Raw genomic sequence first — 16,921 nt, 5'->3', positions numbered from 1 at the left:
GTGTGGGGGTGACACCTGCTGGATACAGGACTCCACCTCACACTGCACGTTACAGTGTTACAGCTGTAGAGGGCAGACTGGAGGCATTCAAGCCTGTGTGCACTCAGCTGTCAGTTTATTAGGTACACTCTGAACCTTCTTCAGCTGGAAGTCTTCAGTTTTAAAGGTGTTTATTCCACTGTAGTTTGTTGTTTTTAATATTTAGCCTTTCCTCATTGATATGAATGGAGAGGAGAAAAATAACAGAAACACCATATGTCTATATGACATAATACAATTTAACAGCTCCAGTCAACTAGCAACTCCTTTTTAAATGTATTCCCATCATCAAGTCAGGACTCTCTGATAAATCTGTAAAAGTTTTATTTGGGCGCACTCATCACTAACATGGATTATGCAAAATACGGATTTTCACTAAACGTGGTGGAGGGATGGGGTCTGATTCACTTAAGGTGTAGAGGCGAGAATTTCCATTGTTTGCAACACTGAGCATTTTTTAACATATGTACTTTTCAGGAAATGATGAACAGGTCTTGGTTTAGAATATCATGCATTTTTAGCAGGCTGCTATTTGAGTGAACATCTGAAACTACTGAACATTCTTTGGGGAGATAGTTTCTCTGGAGCAGATACACAAGAGTTAAATATCATATCCACTGTTTACGAACATGACAACTAAATGATTTAGTTTATAAGAGTACGTAATTTTCTCTTTTCTATTTCCTCTATAAAAACTAGATAATCATGTGTAGAATAGGTCGTCATCACAGGTTTCATCAGTCAGTCACATCAAGTTGGTTTCACACAGACTGTTGAAGCATCATAGTTACATATGTTAATAACGTATTTATAAGACACAGTTGGACACAAGGACTATAATTGTGACCCCATGTCTTTTGGGAAATACATGAGCTATTGATCTCTTCACAATTATTTGGAAGTTTCAGTTTACTAGTTTGTGAACATATTCTTTTCAAGTCCTTTGATACTCTAACATATAGTTTACAATTATTTTTGTGGATGTTTCAGTCAACTTATTCTTTTAATCCTCTTATAATTTAGCTTGGGAAAGATGTTGAACCAAAAGTACTATGCTGATGTAATGAGTAAGTGAGTAAAGTCAGTTATAGATATGTTTAAAGTTTATTGTTTTATCCAAAAGTGACCCGAACATGTTGAAAATTGTTTGATACATTTCAAACTTCATCTGCATTTACATGAGATATTCTGCTTTGACTCAAAACTCTACATGAAGAGACACTGTCATGACGGCAAATCTGTTATTTTTCAGTTAAGAGAACAAGCGACATAGGAAGTTCCATCAGTGTATACGAAACATATCAAATACACTGAGAATTAAAGCACTGCGGTTTTTATCAAAATTTAATAACTGGACTTTATCAACTCGACAGAACATTCAAACCCCCCCCCCCCCCCACACACACCCCAACCCAACCCTCAACCCATTTCTGGTGATGTCCACAGAGCTTAGAAACTGAAGTGGTTCTTGATGTCCTTTATCTGCTTCATCATGTCCCCGATTTGCTGTCCCTGTTCTCTGAGGACATCCTGGACCACCTTTTTCTGCTGGGCGTTGAGTGACACTGACGTCCTGGCTGCGGGCGCGTCCTTGTCCACCTGTGTCTTCTGGTATTCCATCTTCATGTTCACCTGCTTGATGCAGTTGTCCAGGTGCTTCAGTTTGTCGCTGATGGTCTGCAGCTCCTTCTTCATGTCCTTCTCGCTGTTGGACAGGACGGGCAGCTGGCTTTGCACACTGACCAGCACCTTTTTGACCCTGTTCATAATGGTTTCCTGCCGATACTTTGCATCTTCGTGCTTGTCGGCCAGCCTCTCCGCTGCCTCTGTCAGACTCTTCCTCTCCTCCATGCACAGAGCCAGCTCCTCCAGCTGCTTTTTCTTCTGGCCCGTCAGGAGCTTCACTCTTTTCTGCATCTCCTCGCGGGCCATGTCCTGCTTGAGGATGTACTCCTCGCGGAAGACCTGCGTGGCTCTGCTGAGGAGCTGCAGACACTCCTGAGGGGCTGGGGATGTTTCCTTGTCTCCGGCCTTCAGCACGAGGGGATTGGTGGAGCTTCGGGCCAGGATGTTGCGGATGTGCTGCTCGAAGGAGTCGTTGGCCAGGCCGCGCAGAGGGGAGTTCACGGAGCCCGGGCCGAGATGGGAGCAGAGCAGAGAAGGTGAGGGAGGGCGAATAGAGCTCAGCAGGGGCAAGAGGATGCACTCGTAGATGCTGGTGATGCAGATCATGGTGGCACCGAGGGAAAGGTCAGACACGATCAAGAAGCCGAGAACCGGAGCCGACTGACTGGTTTGGAGTGGCCTGGTGCAAAGAATGTGCTCAACGATGCAGCGCTTCTCAGCAGCCAGCTCCTGGAGACTGTCCTTCTCCTCCTCCTTCGACTGGAGGAACTTCTGCAGCTTGTTGACCCAGATCAGGCCCACGCTGTGGACGCCGGCTTCGTGGGTGCAGTGGTACCGGTGCTGGCACAGGGGGTCTCTGTGCAGCCTGATGGGGCAGGTGAAGTCAAACTCTGGAGGCTCCTCGTCCTCTCCGGTCGCCACTTTCAGGGTGAGCTCCAGCTCCACACACTCGAAGACATAGAGAGCTGGCACTGCCTCTGCACCTCGGATCCACTTCTCCACCGCCCGCGTCTCCTCCTCTTCCTCGGGCTCCAGCACCACACAGTGGTATAGGGTGCCCGTCTCTGTGGCGATGACCAGGATACTGGGCACACATGGCAGGCAGAGAATGGCACAAGCATCATAGCCGTAGTTGTCCTCTGCAGCTGGGTACATGGGGAGGGGGCCGACAGGTTTGCTCAGACTCACACCGGTTGTCTGGCTTGTGTAGCTCACGTAGGTCTCCCCGTTTTCGTAAAGGATGTACAGGGGATACACCAGCTGCTCTTTGGGGAACCGGACCGCCAGCTGCCGGGGAGGAGACGACAGCGGCCCGAAGTCAAACGCCACCGCGATCTCCCCCAGAGAAGCTGCGTAGGAGCAGACGGGAGGATGGCCGCTGCCGCCATCATCAGACTGAGACAGCGGCAGGACTCTCACCGGCGTGTGGGGCGACTTCAACCCGTAGAACCGGAGGGTGTTGTCGGAGGTAAGCAGCACCAGGTGGGGCTCGTCGTTGTCGCTCGGGTACCAGGCCGCCTGCCGCAGACTCACCGACTGCGAGCTGGTGAAGAAGCGCTCCGCCACCGGGATGGTCTTGCAGTTGATCACGCTCCGCCCGCCTTCGAACTCGGACCTCTTCCCCCAGCGCTGCGGCAGCTCGAGCACCGAGACCCCGCGCTGCCCGATCAGCGCGACGTGGTGCTGGGTGGGACTCAGCGACACCCGGTTCACCTCGAACAGCGGCGGGTTGATGCACAGGAGGGTCTGACAGTCCCCGCCGCCGCCGCGTCCCTCCTCCGCGTTCAGCTGCCGCAGGTTGGTGGTGTAGAACAGCCGCTCCGCGTCGTCCCACACGAAGAAGTCTCCCCCCAGGCAGAAGGTCAGGTTCTTGGCGGCCCCCCTCTCGCCCCGGTGCCGGTCCCACTCCGACTTCTCCCGTATTCTCCTGAAGATCGTGTGGTTCGGTAACTCGCTCACCCAGCGCTCCGCGCCGAACGCCGCCATCTTGAAACTGCCGTATTGCGGGTCGAGTGGGCGGGTAAACACGCGACCATGGCAACGGCGAGCGTTTCACGACAGTCGCTTTAACGTATTCCGACGGCCGGTGTCGCACATTTTGCAGAATCACCATGGCGTTGAGAGAGACCGCGGGGCTGTACGAGACCCTGAAGGGAGAGTGGAACAAGAAGAACCCGAACCTGAGCAAGTGTGGAGACCTGCTCATCAAGCTGAAGGTGAGGCCTCGCTCCCGGGCTCCTGGTCTTTAAAGTGTCCGAGTGGGAGCCGGGGGAACTCGGCGTGAAGCGTTAGCGCTGTTAGCTAACGATGCTAACTTCCAGGATGCTAGCCCAGGCTAACGTGTAGTTTCCTGTTTGTATAAACTCCAGACGCTCGTGGTCAATCGGAGATATGACGTGGTCGGCGTTCTGGGGAATAACGTGTTTTATTTATGTGTGTGATGTTTGTTGCTTCCACAGATTGAAGCTGAATAGCTACAGTCAGTGGTGCTAACGCATTAGCGCTTATTCATTGTGAAGCTAGTTTGCACCTGGGTCTGACGTTCAAAACAAACATGTCAATGGAGGGTGTTATTAGTAATTATCTGCTCTGATATCATCAATAATCAGCCAACAGTTTATGTTTGTGAAATTATAACTGCTAATGTTATTATTGCTCGAGAGATATTATTTGAAACTCGCCAATCTTCATTTAACTTTCATTTTCTTATCTTTTACAATCCTGTTTACATTTGATTTATTAAGTTTACATTGTGTATTTTATTATGTTTACACTGCATTTATTTATTTTCAACTTTATGTTTACTTCCCCCTGGCTTATTGTAGCATGACCAACATTCACCATAGTGGGAATTTTAAAGGATTCTCTTGTGTTTTATTTTCCGACATCAAATTTAATATTGTTTTGAGGATACGGGCCTTAATGTTATATGATACTTTAAATCATTTGGTGATCCAAAGTCTGACATCATGTGAAAATGACTAAAATCTCTTTCCAGGTTTCATTGTTGGAGCTGAACTTTTTACCGACCAGTGGGTCTGCGCTCACCAAGCAGCAGCTCATTCTAGCTCGTGAGTTTGGGTTCATATTCATTCACGGTTCAGTAGTAACACGGTTTTTAAGAAGATATCCCTCTAATACCGATCTGTGATTGTGTTTCAGGGGATGTCCTTGAAATCGGAGCCTTGTGGAGCATCCTCAAGAAGGACATCCCGTCCTTCGAGAGATACATGGCCCAGCTCAAATGTTACTACTTTGATTACAAGTAATGTCCCCGTTTTATTCTTCACGTCTGTGAATTTTGTGACATGTAAAGCACTTCTTATATCACTCTTCTTTTACCTTTCTCATCAAGGGATGAACTGCCTGAAGCTGCCTACATGCACCAGCTGCTTGGACTGAACCTGCTCTTCCTGCTCTCACAGAACCGTGTGTCTGAGTTTCACACAGAACTGGAGCGACTGAGTGCTCGAGATATTCAGACTAACATCTACATCCGACACCCAGTGTCCTTAGAGCAGGTACTGCACTTTATTCTTAGTCAGATAACAAATCTGTGGTTTCATAGTGTACTTTTATAAGCATTTCCCAGTATCGCATGAATTTAAAGCCCTTGAATTACTGAACTGATTCTGTCAAATGAATAATTTGGCTTCTCATCTTAATCAATTCCCTAAATCCATATCGTTGAGTCATTGCAGAAGCAGGAACTGGTTGCAGGTTGTCATGGTCCGACCAGTCAATCAGTGAGGCAGGTCCGGGGGGGTTAGTGGCAGACCAGCAGCTGGATTACAGTGAAGTGATTCCCTCAAACAAATTAATTAACTCACTCAGATGATAATATTCACCTTCTCCTGAATGCTGTGATACATAAACAGTTTTCATTCTATAGAAAGCTTCCAATAGTTCATATTTACTTTCCGAATGGCCAGGTTTTATTACATTTTTTCATTGCAGACAAACTTCATCGTTAAATCGTTGGTAAAATGATCAAAAATAACCCCACAGACATGCCTGGTCTGTGAATTCTCTATTAGCATTCAACTGTGTTAAGTACTCTTTCTCCTTCTCCTTCTCAGTACTTGATGGAGGGAAACTACAACAAGGTCTTTCTTGCCAAAGGCAACATTCCTGCAGAGAGCTACACGTTTTTTATAGATATTCTGCTTGACACAATTCGGTAAGGATTGATATCAAGTGTGTGATCATTTCTACACTTGTTACATTTATGCCATCTATTCCGTATCTTTTATGACCTCTGCAGCCAACAGCTTTTATCTGTTTGATGTCTTTAAAAGATAACGTCATCTAAACATGACCTTTCATTGCAGTGATGAGATCGCAGGCTGCATAGAGAAAGCATACGAGCAGATCCAGTTTGCTGAAGCCACTCGAGTGCTTTTCTTCAGTACCCCCAAAAAGATGACTGACTACGCCAAGAAGGTTTGTTAATTTCCTTTTGAATGTGGGAATCAAGATTAAACTATACATTAAGTACTATCCAGAGATGCAAGACGATTTCTGCTGATATTAATTCAAATACTACAACTCCTTTCATGGAGGTTAATATAACAATTTAAGTTCGGTGCAAAAACCTTTACTTAGCCATTTACATTTTTGAACAAGCTCTTTCGTAGATTCTTTCTGACAGAAAGTAAAAATGGTACAAACTGATTCTTTCCGTTGCAGAGAGGATGGAGTTTAAGCCCCGATGGTTACTACTCCTTCACCAGTCAGCAGCAGCGGACAGAAGAGGTGACCATTCCCTCCACCGAGCTGGCACAACAGGTCATCGAATATGCACGACAGCTGGAAATGATTGTGTAATCCGCCCCCAGGAACACACTCAACCATGTACAGACACACTCAGACACGCACGACGCTGATCCAGTATACATCCAGTCGGCTCCGTTGCAGTTTCCCTGAGGGTTATGACTTCATTTTTTTTGCTGGTGTGGTGGATGTGTTGTCCATCGTCCTCAAAAACCGATCAGCATCTATTTTTCCTGTATTCTCAAAACCATCTACAGGTCTTCCTGTTTGCTGTCATTTTGAAACACGGGGAACAAAACTTTGAGCATCACAGGTGACTCTCTGTTCAGCAGTAGCTCTATATCTACTTTTATTAAACATATAAGGGTTTATATGTTACATTTACTTATTTTATTCAAGACGCCATCTGTCCAATATTAAAACTGAGGTTTTCATGGGTCATTCCCAGCTGGTGACCAAAACACTCACCACCCTGACTTTGCCTTTCAGTGTCACACAAAACTATCAACACAGTTCTTTCAACAAATTCAAGCAAAACTCTTTTTGTATACAAAGTTCAATTTGTCGTTAGTGGAGCTCACAGAAGTGTTTCGCCCTTTCCTTGTATCCTAGCAACTGAAAGAATTGCCATTGAAGTTTGAGTGTTTTCTAAATGGTAATTCCTCCTCCTCCTCCCAAGATGGTTTGTAATCCAGTTGATCTTACAATGAAAGTCTTTGTCTGCAATAAATAATTTAGAGAGTTAATTGTTTGAATGACTGGATTTTTGAAACATTACAAAATTAAAACTTTTCCCAGGAAGCAAGATATTCATATTTCTGTCTTCACTCGTTCCTCCTCAGTGTTGAGCAAGATCCAGATATTTCAGTGGTGACCAGAGGAAGCTCTCACTTGTTTGGGCAAATCAACAACCCTGAGGAATTTGTTGGCATATATATTTAATTTCCCCACCATCACTTATAGTTAGTCTGCCATTAAGATATTTATAAAAACGTTAAATTGTTATATTATTTCTTTGTATATCAATTATAAGGCATTAATGAAAGCTACCTTGGAGTTGCCATATTGTAGAGTATACTCTCCCCGCCTGGCACATGTTTTGCTTGTCTGTTTATCACATATCTTAAATTAATTAGAGTGACTTCTCCAATGGATGTTTGACAAATTATGGGAAATAAAATGTGCAAATGTAAATTTATTAACAGCTGCAAAGCTTATGATCTGCAGAACGTTTATAAAATAATATATCAACACGTTTAACTGCAGGTGACCAAAGTTTGCATTGGCTCGTTAGAAACTTGAAGCTAACATTTATAATTGCAAACCTGACGACCTGTTAGAGTGAAACCCTAACTTCTTATTAATGGTTAACTTACATAATAGTATAACTATATCACACAATGTGCCATGGTTGATCCAGAAAGGGATGTTGCCTTCCCAGGGTCTGGATAGCAGGAAGCCACAAGGAAACATCTGGACCTAGATGTGCAGGTGGGTTTCTAGTATGAATCTGTGAGTTCAGTCTCCAGCATCAAACTGAAAAGGGGCAGACGAGGACAGAGAAGCTGTTTCTAACACAAAATCAACAAGATTTGGCCTCTCAGTTATTTTAACCCCTCAAGGACGATTGGTGATGTTTTCCATTTAAATCAAGCAACAGGTGCGTCAGAGAGCTGAACCCGGCTCCTCAAGCATCTCATCCAAGAAGCACTGGTTTCACTGGTACCAAGCAAACATAACTGTTCTGTAGGAGAATCACCACATGTCCACACTGGTACCAAGCAAACACAACTGTTCTGTAGGAGAATCACCACATGTCCACACTGTCAAGGGAGTTGCTGAAGTTTAATCCATTGCTTGTAAACTATAAAGACCATTTGTGTGTGTTTACGGTAAACTCATACCATAAGTGAGAGTGACACTACATGTCCACTCTTTGGCTTCAGTCTTTATCTGATGACCTAGAACAACACGGTGTGTTCATTTATTTTATTCCACCACCTGTGCAGTTTTAAACGTCCCCTCTTTTTAATGAGTCAGTATTTATAGACGTAAAGCACCAGTTTCAGTCTAACACTATAGAACAATAACCAAAGACTTCTCCCTCCCCCTTTCTCCAAAAGAAACTCAATCTAATATTAGAAATGAAACAAATGAAATACATTTTAACAACTATTTCATGTTTATAAAAAATACAAATGGAATTCTTTGATATATCAATTTTGATTGTATTTTTTTGTTATATTGGGTTAAAAAATGTTTTAATGTTATATAAAACTTACAATATTGTATTCGCAGAGGCAGATTCATGAATACAATACCAGTGATAAAAATAGTTTTATTATAAGGTTTTAAAAAAATTATAAACAGCAGAAATATATTTAAAAATAATTTGTTGTCCTTATTGTTTTCTATCCTCATGATCAGACTGGTCTTAATGCATAAACAACTTGAAATCTCTCTTATTCTATAAGTCAAAAAAACATAATAAAAAATCACACATTAGCCCAAGTTGGACAATAAAAACACATCCGATCACATTCGCTTATTTATGGATCTAAATAAGTAAAGTCACTTTATTCTTATAGTTCACATGTTTAGTTTCACTGATAACACAGATTGTGCTGCGTCTTTAAAGGAATAGTTCACCACTATGTCGATGGAGGTGGTGAAGTTCTGGAGTTTAAGGGGTAAACAGCGTTACAGCAAAATCCAATACAAGTGAATGAAATGGTGAGCACTACCTCAAACGTAAAAACAACAATATCTGAGAACCCCAAATGCCTCCATACTTCTCCTGTGATGTCATCAAAGTGTCCGTAAGCCCAGATATTCAGATGATTTCAATTGCATTGGATTTGGCTGCAACGCTGATTATCCCTGAGCCTCATAAAGTGTTTTGTGGACCCCCCCCCCCCCCCCCCCCCCCCTCCATCAGTGGTGAGTAGATAATGAGGGAATTTTCATTTTTGGGTGAACTATGTCTTTAAGAGGTGCTGCTGTCCATGGTGCTGAAACCTCAGCTCTAGGATCCTATGAAGGACACTAGCTGTAACAGAACGTGTCCTCTTTCCTGTTTATTAAAGGAAACGACATCATACACACTGTAAAATATTCAATAATCATATGAGAACAAACAAGGTTCTGCTTCTGTTTATTTAAACAAAAAGGAGACGTCAGCAAAGATGCAACGAAGAGAACAAATTATGTTTTACCCATCAAGATATATTTAAAATAGCTTTATAGAACAAGTTTGCGAATAGAAGGAGGTCATGGAAGGTTTACACAGCTTTTTATTTAACCACCCACGTTGCTGCTCATACATCCACATCAGTCACTGGCTCTCAATGATTTCAAATCACATGGTTCCTCTGACAAAACATATAGTCCTCCCTAAAGCCACGATGCTGTCAATGATTAGTGCGGATGTGTTGGCACAGAGCAGGTAGAGAGAGAAAGAGAGAGAGAGGGAACAAGCGAGGGAGCGATTTCAAGAGAGAGGAGGGAGGGAGGGAGGGAGAGAGAGAGAGAGAGAGAGAGGGAGGATGCTGCCAGCGGAAAATGGCTGCTGCAACCTCAAGCCTATCCTGATACACCGAAACGACATCAAGGTGGAGAGAGAGGGGAAGATTAGGGGAAATGAGAAGAGATAGAGAGAGAATGTGAGCGAGTGTTTCCTGAAAGGAGGATAAAAAAGAGAGAGAGAGGGAGACAGAGAGGGAGAGAGAGAGAGAGGAGAGACCCTGGGGTGGGCTGCTGCAAGCGGCGGGCAACACCGAGCCATGGAGGGCGAGTAAGTCCTTACATTTTCATTTTTAACATTGCACCTACATGTATATACATATAAATATATATGTATATATTTATATATTTATATATATATATATTTATATTTTATATATATATATGTTTACACACACTCACACCATCCGCCAGGAAATGGATAAGACAGGGGAGCAGCGCCATCAGTGTGACACCAAACCAGCATCATGCACTTTATTCTCACAGCAGTGGAGCAGGAATAAAAACACCATCACGTCGCCTCGAATCAACACCGTCCTCCCGTCATGTGTGAATCAGACGCGAATCCGTTCCGTGCCAAAGCGGGATAACTGTGGCTCCTGCATGTGGAGGAGAGGCTGTCTGCACGCGCACAGGAGGATGTAAGAAACGAGCGGACGCGTTCCGGAGCCGCTGCGACGCGCCGGAGACTCGATCTAACGATTTGTTATCTAAAGATGAAACGAGTCGGTGCGTAAACAAAACAAACATGTTGGAGGAGGAAAAAGAAACATGGCGAGTTTCCTTTTTTTATTTTACATTTTTTTTTTTTAACCTGGAGGCAGCGTCGCGTCATTCAAGACATGGCTGCAGAGAGACGAGGGAGGGATGGAGGCGTTGAGATTTTCATCAACGTGTCTCGGGGTTTCATTATGATTTTTTTAAAGCCAAACTTTATGAATGAAATGTGATTTTTCTCTCTCTCTCTCTCTCTCTCTCTCTCTCTCCGTCGCTCTCCCTCATCTTCACCCCTCCTCTCCTCCTTCCCTTTTCCAATCGGGCCCCCTCCCCCCATCCATCGTTTCCTCTCCATCCTCTCACCCACTCGTTCATTCTTCCCTTTCTCTCTCTCTCTCTCTTTCGTCACATTTTATTATAGGCCTTATAATAAAATGTGCGCTGAGGACATGAAGCAGCAGCGGCGGCGGCGGCGTCGATCCTCGTCCTCCTCTTGTCCCATTCATAAAAAAAACACCTAGCATGATATCGGGGTGTGTTTAATGAGCGTGTGCAGCAGGGGCGGAATGGAGAGAACGAGCGTGCGCGTGGAGGAGAAATAAACAATGATCCGGGAACAATTTTTTAAAAAATTGTAAAGGCCCTGATTTGAAAACCACCAGAAAGAAGACGCAGCTGAATGTGCGCACATTTCATGCACATGTCGAGCTGGTGCCGGGGCCTCTGATGGCGAATGGGTGCGTTCATTGATACATCTATCTGGGAAACACTCATTCTTCCTCCCTCCCTCCCTCCCTCCCTCCCTCTATCCTCCCATTTGACCATTTCTCTCCCCTTACAACAACACTGGCTTTCTTCCTCTCCTTATTCTCATCATCTCAGCTTTAACTCTCACATGGAAGCAGACATGTTGGGGTTATCTCTCTTATTTGTTGGCATGCCAATGCAAAGCAGATTTCTCTCAGTCATGATGTGTTTCATACTAATCCATTACTGTTACTGTCTGATGCATTTGATCTGTCATGTTGCAACAGGCCGAGCTGCCACTTTACACTCGTGTTCATTGTGTTATCTCAGTTCAACAAAGATGAAAACTCTCATCACTCTGAAAGTTACTCTGCCTTTTCCTCACTGATTGGCTGTGGAAGCTGAAAACATGCATGTATACCTAGCATGTGCACCTACATGTGTGTGTGTGTGTTTAATCTGCTCCCTCTCCTTGGCTTCCCTGACAGTGTGCGTGTTCGTGCAGTGGTGATGACACGTGACGACTCCAGTGGCGGTTGGGTGCCCCTTGGAGGTGGAGGCCTCAGTCATGTGGTCATATGTAAGGGGCGGACCCGTGACGACCGGGGGAGGAGAGAACACATCATACGTGGAGAGCGGCTGCGAGACCGAGCAGTGAGTGTGTGCGTGTGTGTTATGGCTGTCTCCGGTACCTCCTGGAGGCTGTAGATGCATGTGGTGTTGTTGGATTGTGCACATCCTGGTGGGGTTGACTAACTGCACGTGCTCCTGGGGTTGTGTGTCCAGCCGGTGTTGGAGTGTGCAGTGCAGAGGGGGCTGGTGTACAACAAGGTGAACCCCATCTTCCATCACTGGCGAGTGGAGGAGCGAAAGTTTGGCCTCACGTTCCAGAGTCCTGCCGACGCCATCTCCTTTGAGAAGGGGCTGCAGGCCGTCATTGACAAGCTGGACAGAGGTACAGACGCTCGAGCCTCAGTCAGGAACCATTTGTCTTTGAATCAGCTTTTAAAACAAACAACTAAATCATCTCTTCTGATGTATCACCCTCCAGGCTCGGACTCGCCCTCGTCCTCCACGCCAGAAGAGGCCGACACCGAGGATGACGGCCAAGCTGTGAGTACCTGAGCAGTTCCTGTCTGACACACATCATCTACTCTTCCATGTGGGCCTCAGTGCGGTCATTGGTGTGTTTTGACTTCCTGGATGACATGCGGCCTCTGCCAGTCCCATACAGGAAGTGAGTCGTCCTCCAACAGCAGAAAGGAGATGCTTCCCAAGCCCGGCACCATCGTGACCAGTGAGTCGTCCTCCAGCTGCTTCGTGCTGTCGGAGGAGTTCAGCTTCGCGTCCGGCCACGCTGGCACCACGCAGACACCCGCTCAGGTAACGCATCGGTCAGTGTGATAATATGAAGCTCAAAGTTCCTCTGCCTTGAACTCTGGTCCCGCCCATGATGACCCCACAACAGGAGAGTTCTTTAAAGAGGGGTCTGGGGCCCAGTTTGTTTCTATAATGGGGTTCATGACCAAATCATCCCCATTTTAACGGAGATGTATTCTGTTTCTATTCAGATTCATCATTTTGTTTAGTGTTATAACTTGAAAAGGTTCACATGCTCTTCATGCTATCCACCGCTGCAGCTCCTCTCTTCAGCCTCTGTCGGTAACACTTGGTTTTGGCCGCTCTGATTGGCCAGCTGGTTCTCTCTGTTGTGATTGGTCAACCTCTTCCAGCGCATGTAGGAAGTGTCGACCTCTGCTGTAGCCCTACCTCGCTTTGATTAGGGGGGCGTGCATTATGCAAATGTGGGGGTATTGTGATGTCACCATTTCCAGGAAGTATCCTCTGGATTAGAGACGGAGTGTTTCCGACAGAAGACTGAAGCTTGAGCTCCTGGTTTCTCCGTCTCCGTCTGGAACTCGGCTCTGAAGACCTGCTGACTTCCCACAGAAGAGAATTTCATCCGGTTTCTGACCCTACAGGTGAAAAGCTGTAATCGCACTGTTCCTGACTCATCCTGTAATTCTACACCCTGTCCACAGATCCACTCCAGGCCGGGACAGCTCTCACAAATGACGTCTGTGTTGAATCCCCCTTCACCCCCACCGCCACCTCCTGCTCCACCGAGTCCTCCTTTGGGTGCCCCAGCCTCATCCCCCCTCTCACCCACCATCTCTCTGCTGGAGGAGGGGGACCTTCGCAGTGTGGACCCATGCAAAGACCTGTGGGGTTCTAGAGGTTATGAGGACTACCGACGGGCGGGGGCCACCAGGACTATGGTCGGGGGGTTGACGGGGGGCGTGGTGGTCAGCGGTGGGGGGAGCCTGCAGGACAAGTCGGAGCTGTGCGTGGTTCGCTTTGAGAAGGACCTGGCCGGAGTGGGGACGGCCGCCTGCGAGGTGACCGTGTGCTTGGACAGTAAAGCGTCACAGCGTCTGTCCTCGTCCTCACCCACCTGCATGTCCATGCCCAACGCTGTGTCCGGCGTGTCCTCAGGGGCCGGCTCACCCCAGGAGGCGTGCAAAGGCTCGCCCTCTCCGTGCTGCATCCACGCCTCACTGGCCACGCCCCGCTCGCGGACTCGTAAGCGAGGAGGAGGGGCAAGCAGCGGGGACCAGGGGGCCATATCCCCCGATGACGACAGCCCCTGTCCTCAGGGGTCCTCGTCGTGCTCGTCTCGGTGCGTGTACTGCCGCTCGGTTTTCATCGCTTCAGACAACGGGCGGGGCCGCTGCAGAGACGCCCCCGACCCGGCCATGCACTGCCTACGCCAGTGGACCTGTGTGTGGTGTGCAGAGAGTCTGCTCTACCACTGCATGTCGGACTCTGAGGGAGAATTCTGGGAGCCTTGCTCGTGTGAAGAGTCGATGGGGGGCCACCCGCACCCCCTCTGCTGTGCCCGCTGGCTGGCCCTCCTGGCCCTGTCGCTCTTCGTGCCCTGCATGTGCTGCTACCTGCCTCTGCGCGCCTGCCTGCGGTGTGGCGAGAGGTGCGGCTGCTGCGGGGGGAAGCACAAGGCGGTCCGATGAGGCCGGGCTCTGGGGTGGGAGGGGTTCCCTGGACCAAAGGGGGTGTGGGCGTTTGGGAGAAGAGAGCATCGATAGGGTCAGCGGGGGTGGAGCTCAGCTGGTGGAACAGCGCTCTCAGTCGACTCAGACCTTCAACGTGACCCTCCGACGCCCCACGGCCTTCCACTGCATTCCGCTCGTTCTCTTTCAACCTGGGGCCTTCCTCACTGGTCCTGCTGAAGGTGCGCTGCACTCAGACCAGGCTCTGTGGGAGTCATCTGGAGCCTTCATGGTGGATATGCCGCGGGTTGGCTGATCTCCGGTCAGCTGTCAGAGACTTTAATCGCAGGTAGAGCGGCAGAGGCAAAGATGATGTGTACACTGTTTCCAATGTCCGTTTTTTTTTATTTAGAAAGAAAAACACAAAAACAAAAGATGTTTATATATATGATTGTAATAATTTTAATTGGTATATTTTATTAAATGTATAACATATTGACAGAACCCCCAGTGGCACACACTATCACGTATTCACAAACACGAGATCTTGGGGGCGTTACTTGTTTCATGTCGGCCTGTTGATGATGAGATATCACCCTTTACCTCTAAGTTTACCTCAGATGTTTCTCTAACCCTGGTCAAGGAGAGAGTTCTGGAAAGAGTATCAGCATCTGAGAGCCCTGCTGCTGTGTGTCGGTCTGTGAAGTCCACCGCTGGAGGAAAACCTTATCGAACGCAAAAAGGGACAATTACAGTTAAGGGGAAAGTTGCAATGACAACCACAAAGACTTAAAAGTCCTAATGTGATTCATTTTATAACCAAACACAAGAATAGTTCTGTTTTCTGAAAAGAAAAGAAATCACAAATTGTGCGTCGAACTTTAAACTCCCTCACTCTGGACATGTTATTTCATCTCTACATGTTTTTTCAATATTAATCATAGAGAAACATCCCATTCGACCTGATGCACGTGTTGAATCAGTCAAGGTGCTTTTCAACTGAGGCCTCTGAGCGAGTTTATTCTCCACCCCCCCACACTCCCTAAAAAGGACCCCATGCTGACTAATCTGTAGATGTGTCCAGGCCACCAAAAAAAAAAACAAGTGCAATGAACAACGTATTGAGAGTATTTTTGTACCAGTCGCTCTAAAAACTAGTGTAGAGTTTGAAAAAAGTGTTGGAAATGAAAAGTGTGATCGTCTTATTGTGTTTCGATATCGAGCAGAAAAGAGAAAGCAGGAGCCGGCTGGTCTCTGATCAGCAGCACGTAGCTCCCACGTGGTAAACACGAGCGCTGCAGACTGTCGACCCTGTGATCGGGAAGTTGGAAAAGACGACGGAGGAGGTTTCTTTGTTTGGGAACAGTGTTTGCTAATGTTGCTTTAAATATGAAGTTAAAAAAATAAAAGCTGCTAGTTGAAGTCCTGCCCAAATCCCCTTTTTCAAACGGTCCCCGAGTTGGAAACAAACCCAAAGTTCAGAGGGAACTAAAGATTATGTTAAAGACAAATTAAACCCGAGGCTTCTGGGGATGTACGCTGCATTTCTGTGTCTGTTTTGCAGATTGATGGATTATTTTTCTACTTCTGGCCACGGGAAGATGAGGGTAGACTTGCTCGTCAACAGAATCTTAATAATTCTCCTCAGTAATATCAGGTTTGTTGTGTTAACTCCTCAGAATCAAAGAGCAGGGGCCTCGTGTGCAGCCTCCACTTTGCACCGGTGTTTAACAGTCAAGCAAAGTGAGATTTATTCCACAAGAGGTCAACTAAGGATGTTGATGTTGGTCTTGTAGATGAAGAATCAAGATCTAAATGCATCGAGCATCATATGACGTCTTCTAAAGGGAATCTTTGGGGGATTTTCTCTTTTAAATCCAGAGACTTTCTCATTCAATCAGGCTGCACCAGTCTCCGCACGCTCGTGGATATCAGTTCCCTTAACGTGCCTGATTCAGTTTCACCAAGATCCTGGTTTCATTCCCTGGGAAAACTTCCCATCTCTCAATGTTAAAGAAAGAGATGGACACCATCGGTTGTTTTTGTGTGATCTCGATTCAAAAAGTACCACGAAGTAATGAAGGACCTCAATCGAGAACCCATGGGGGAAATTTCTCTTTTAGATCCAGAGGTATTCTCCTTTAGAAAGTAAAGTTTGATGTGTTCTGTGTCGGGGAACCAGTGTTGATGAGTTTCACTACAAATGGATGAATCAGCTGATGAACCCTCAGATTACGGCAGAATGAACCTTTCAGAAGCTTCACCTGATTATTTACATTTTAAGGTTTCGCCAAGAACTTTTATCCAAAGTGACTTAAACTGAGTGAAGGGAACAGACGGGGGGGGGGGGGGTTAGGACACTCGACCGCTGATGAACACGACCCTTGACCTCTCAGATATGGGACCCCCTCCTCCCTCCCACACACATACACACACACACAATCCCCACAAATCTGCAATGCATAGATGTGCACGCACACACACACACA

The 16,921-nt window shown here is 46.4% G+C and overlaps 3 protein-coding genes across 3 annotated transcripts; 2 read left to right on the top strand and 1 right to left on the bottom strand.

Annotated features, from left to right (window-relative positions):
* Window positions 1–1,437: 1,437 nt before the first annotated feature.
* On the bottom strand, window positions 1,438–3,663 carry nup88 (nucleoporin 88). The gene has a single exon (XM_062385951.1). It carries the CDS (start codon window positions 3,649–3,651, stop codon window positions 1,489–1,491), a length of 2,163 nt encoding a protein of 720 aa, XP_062241935.1. The 5' UTR covers window positions 3,652–3,663; the 3' UTR covers window positions 1,438–1,488.
* Window positions 3,664–3,722: 59 nt separating this feature from the next.
* On the top strand, window positions 3,723–7,184 carry psmd8 (proteasome 26S subunit, non-ATPase 8). Its single transcript, XM_062385952.1, has 7 exons — window positions 3,723–3,881; window positions 4,664–4,736; window positions 4,828–4,930; window positions 5,021–5,186; window positions 5,745–5,845; window positions 5,997–6,108; window positions 6,355–7,184. Exons 1-7 carry the CDS (start codon window positions 3,777–3,779, stop codon window positions 6,490–6,492), a joined length of 798 nt encoding a protein of 265 aa, XP_062241936.1. The 5' UTR covers window positions 3,723–3,776; the 3' UTR covers window positions 6,493–7,184.
* A 4,599-nt stretch (window positions 7,185–11,783) lies between these two features.
* On the top strand, window positions 11,784–14,522 carry spred3 (sprouty related EVH1 domain containing 3). Its single transcript, XM_062385311.1, has 5 exons — window positions 11,784–12,078; window positions 12,211–12,379; window positions 12,476–12,537; window positions 12,649–12,807; window positions 13,467–14,522. Exons 1-5 carry the CDS (start codon window positions 11,851–11,853, stop codon window positions 14,451–14,453), a joined length of 1,605 nt encoding a protein of 534 aa, XP_062241295.1. The 5' UTR covers window positions 11,784–11,850; the 3' UTR covers window positions 14,454–14,522.
* Window positions 14,523–16,921: the final 2,399 nt, after the last annotated feature.

This window comes from Platichthys flesus, chromosome 4 (genome assembly GCF_949316205.1).
Source record: "Platichthys flesus chromosome 4, fPlaFle2.1, whole genome shotgun sequence".
NCBI lineage: Eukaryota > Metazoa > Chordata > Actinopteri > Pleuronectiformes > Pleuronectidae > Platichthys > Platichthys flesus.
The sequence above is the reverse complement of the archived record's forward strand: the minus strand, read 5'-3'. Positions and strand labels throughout refer to the sequence as shown.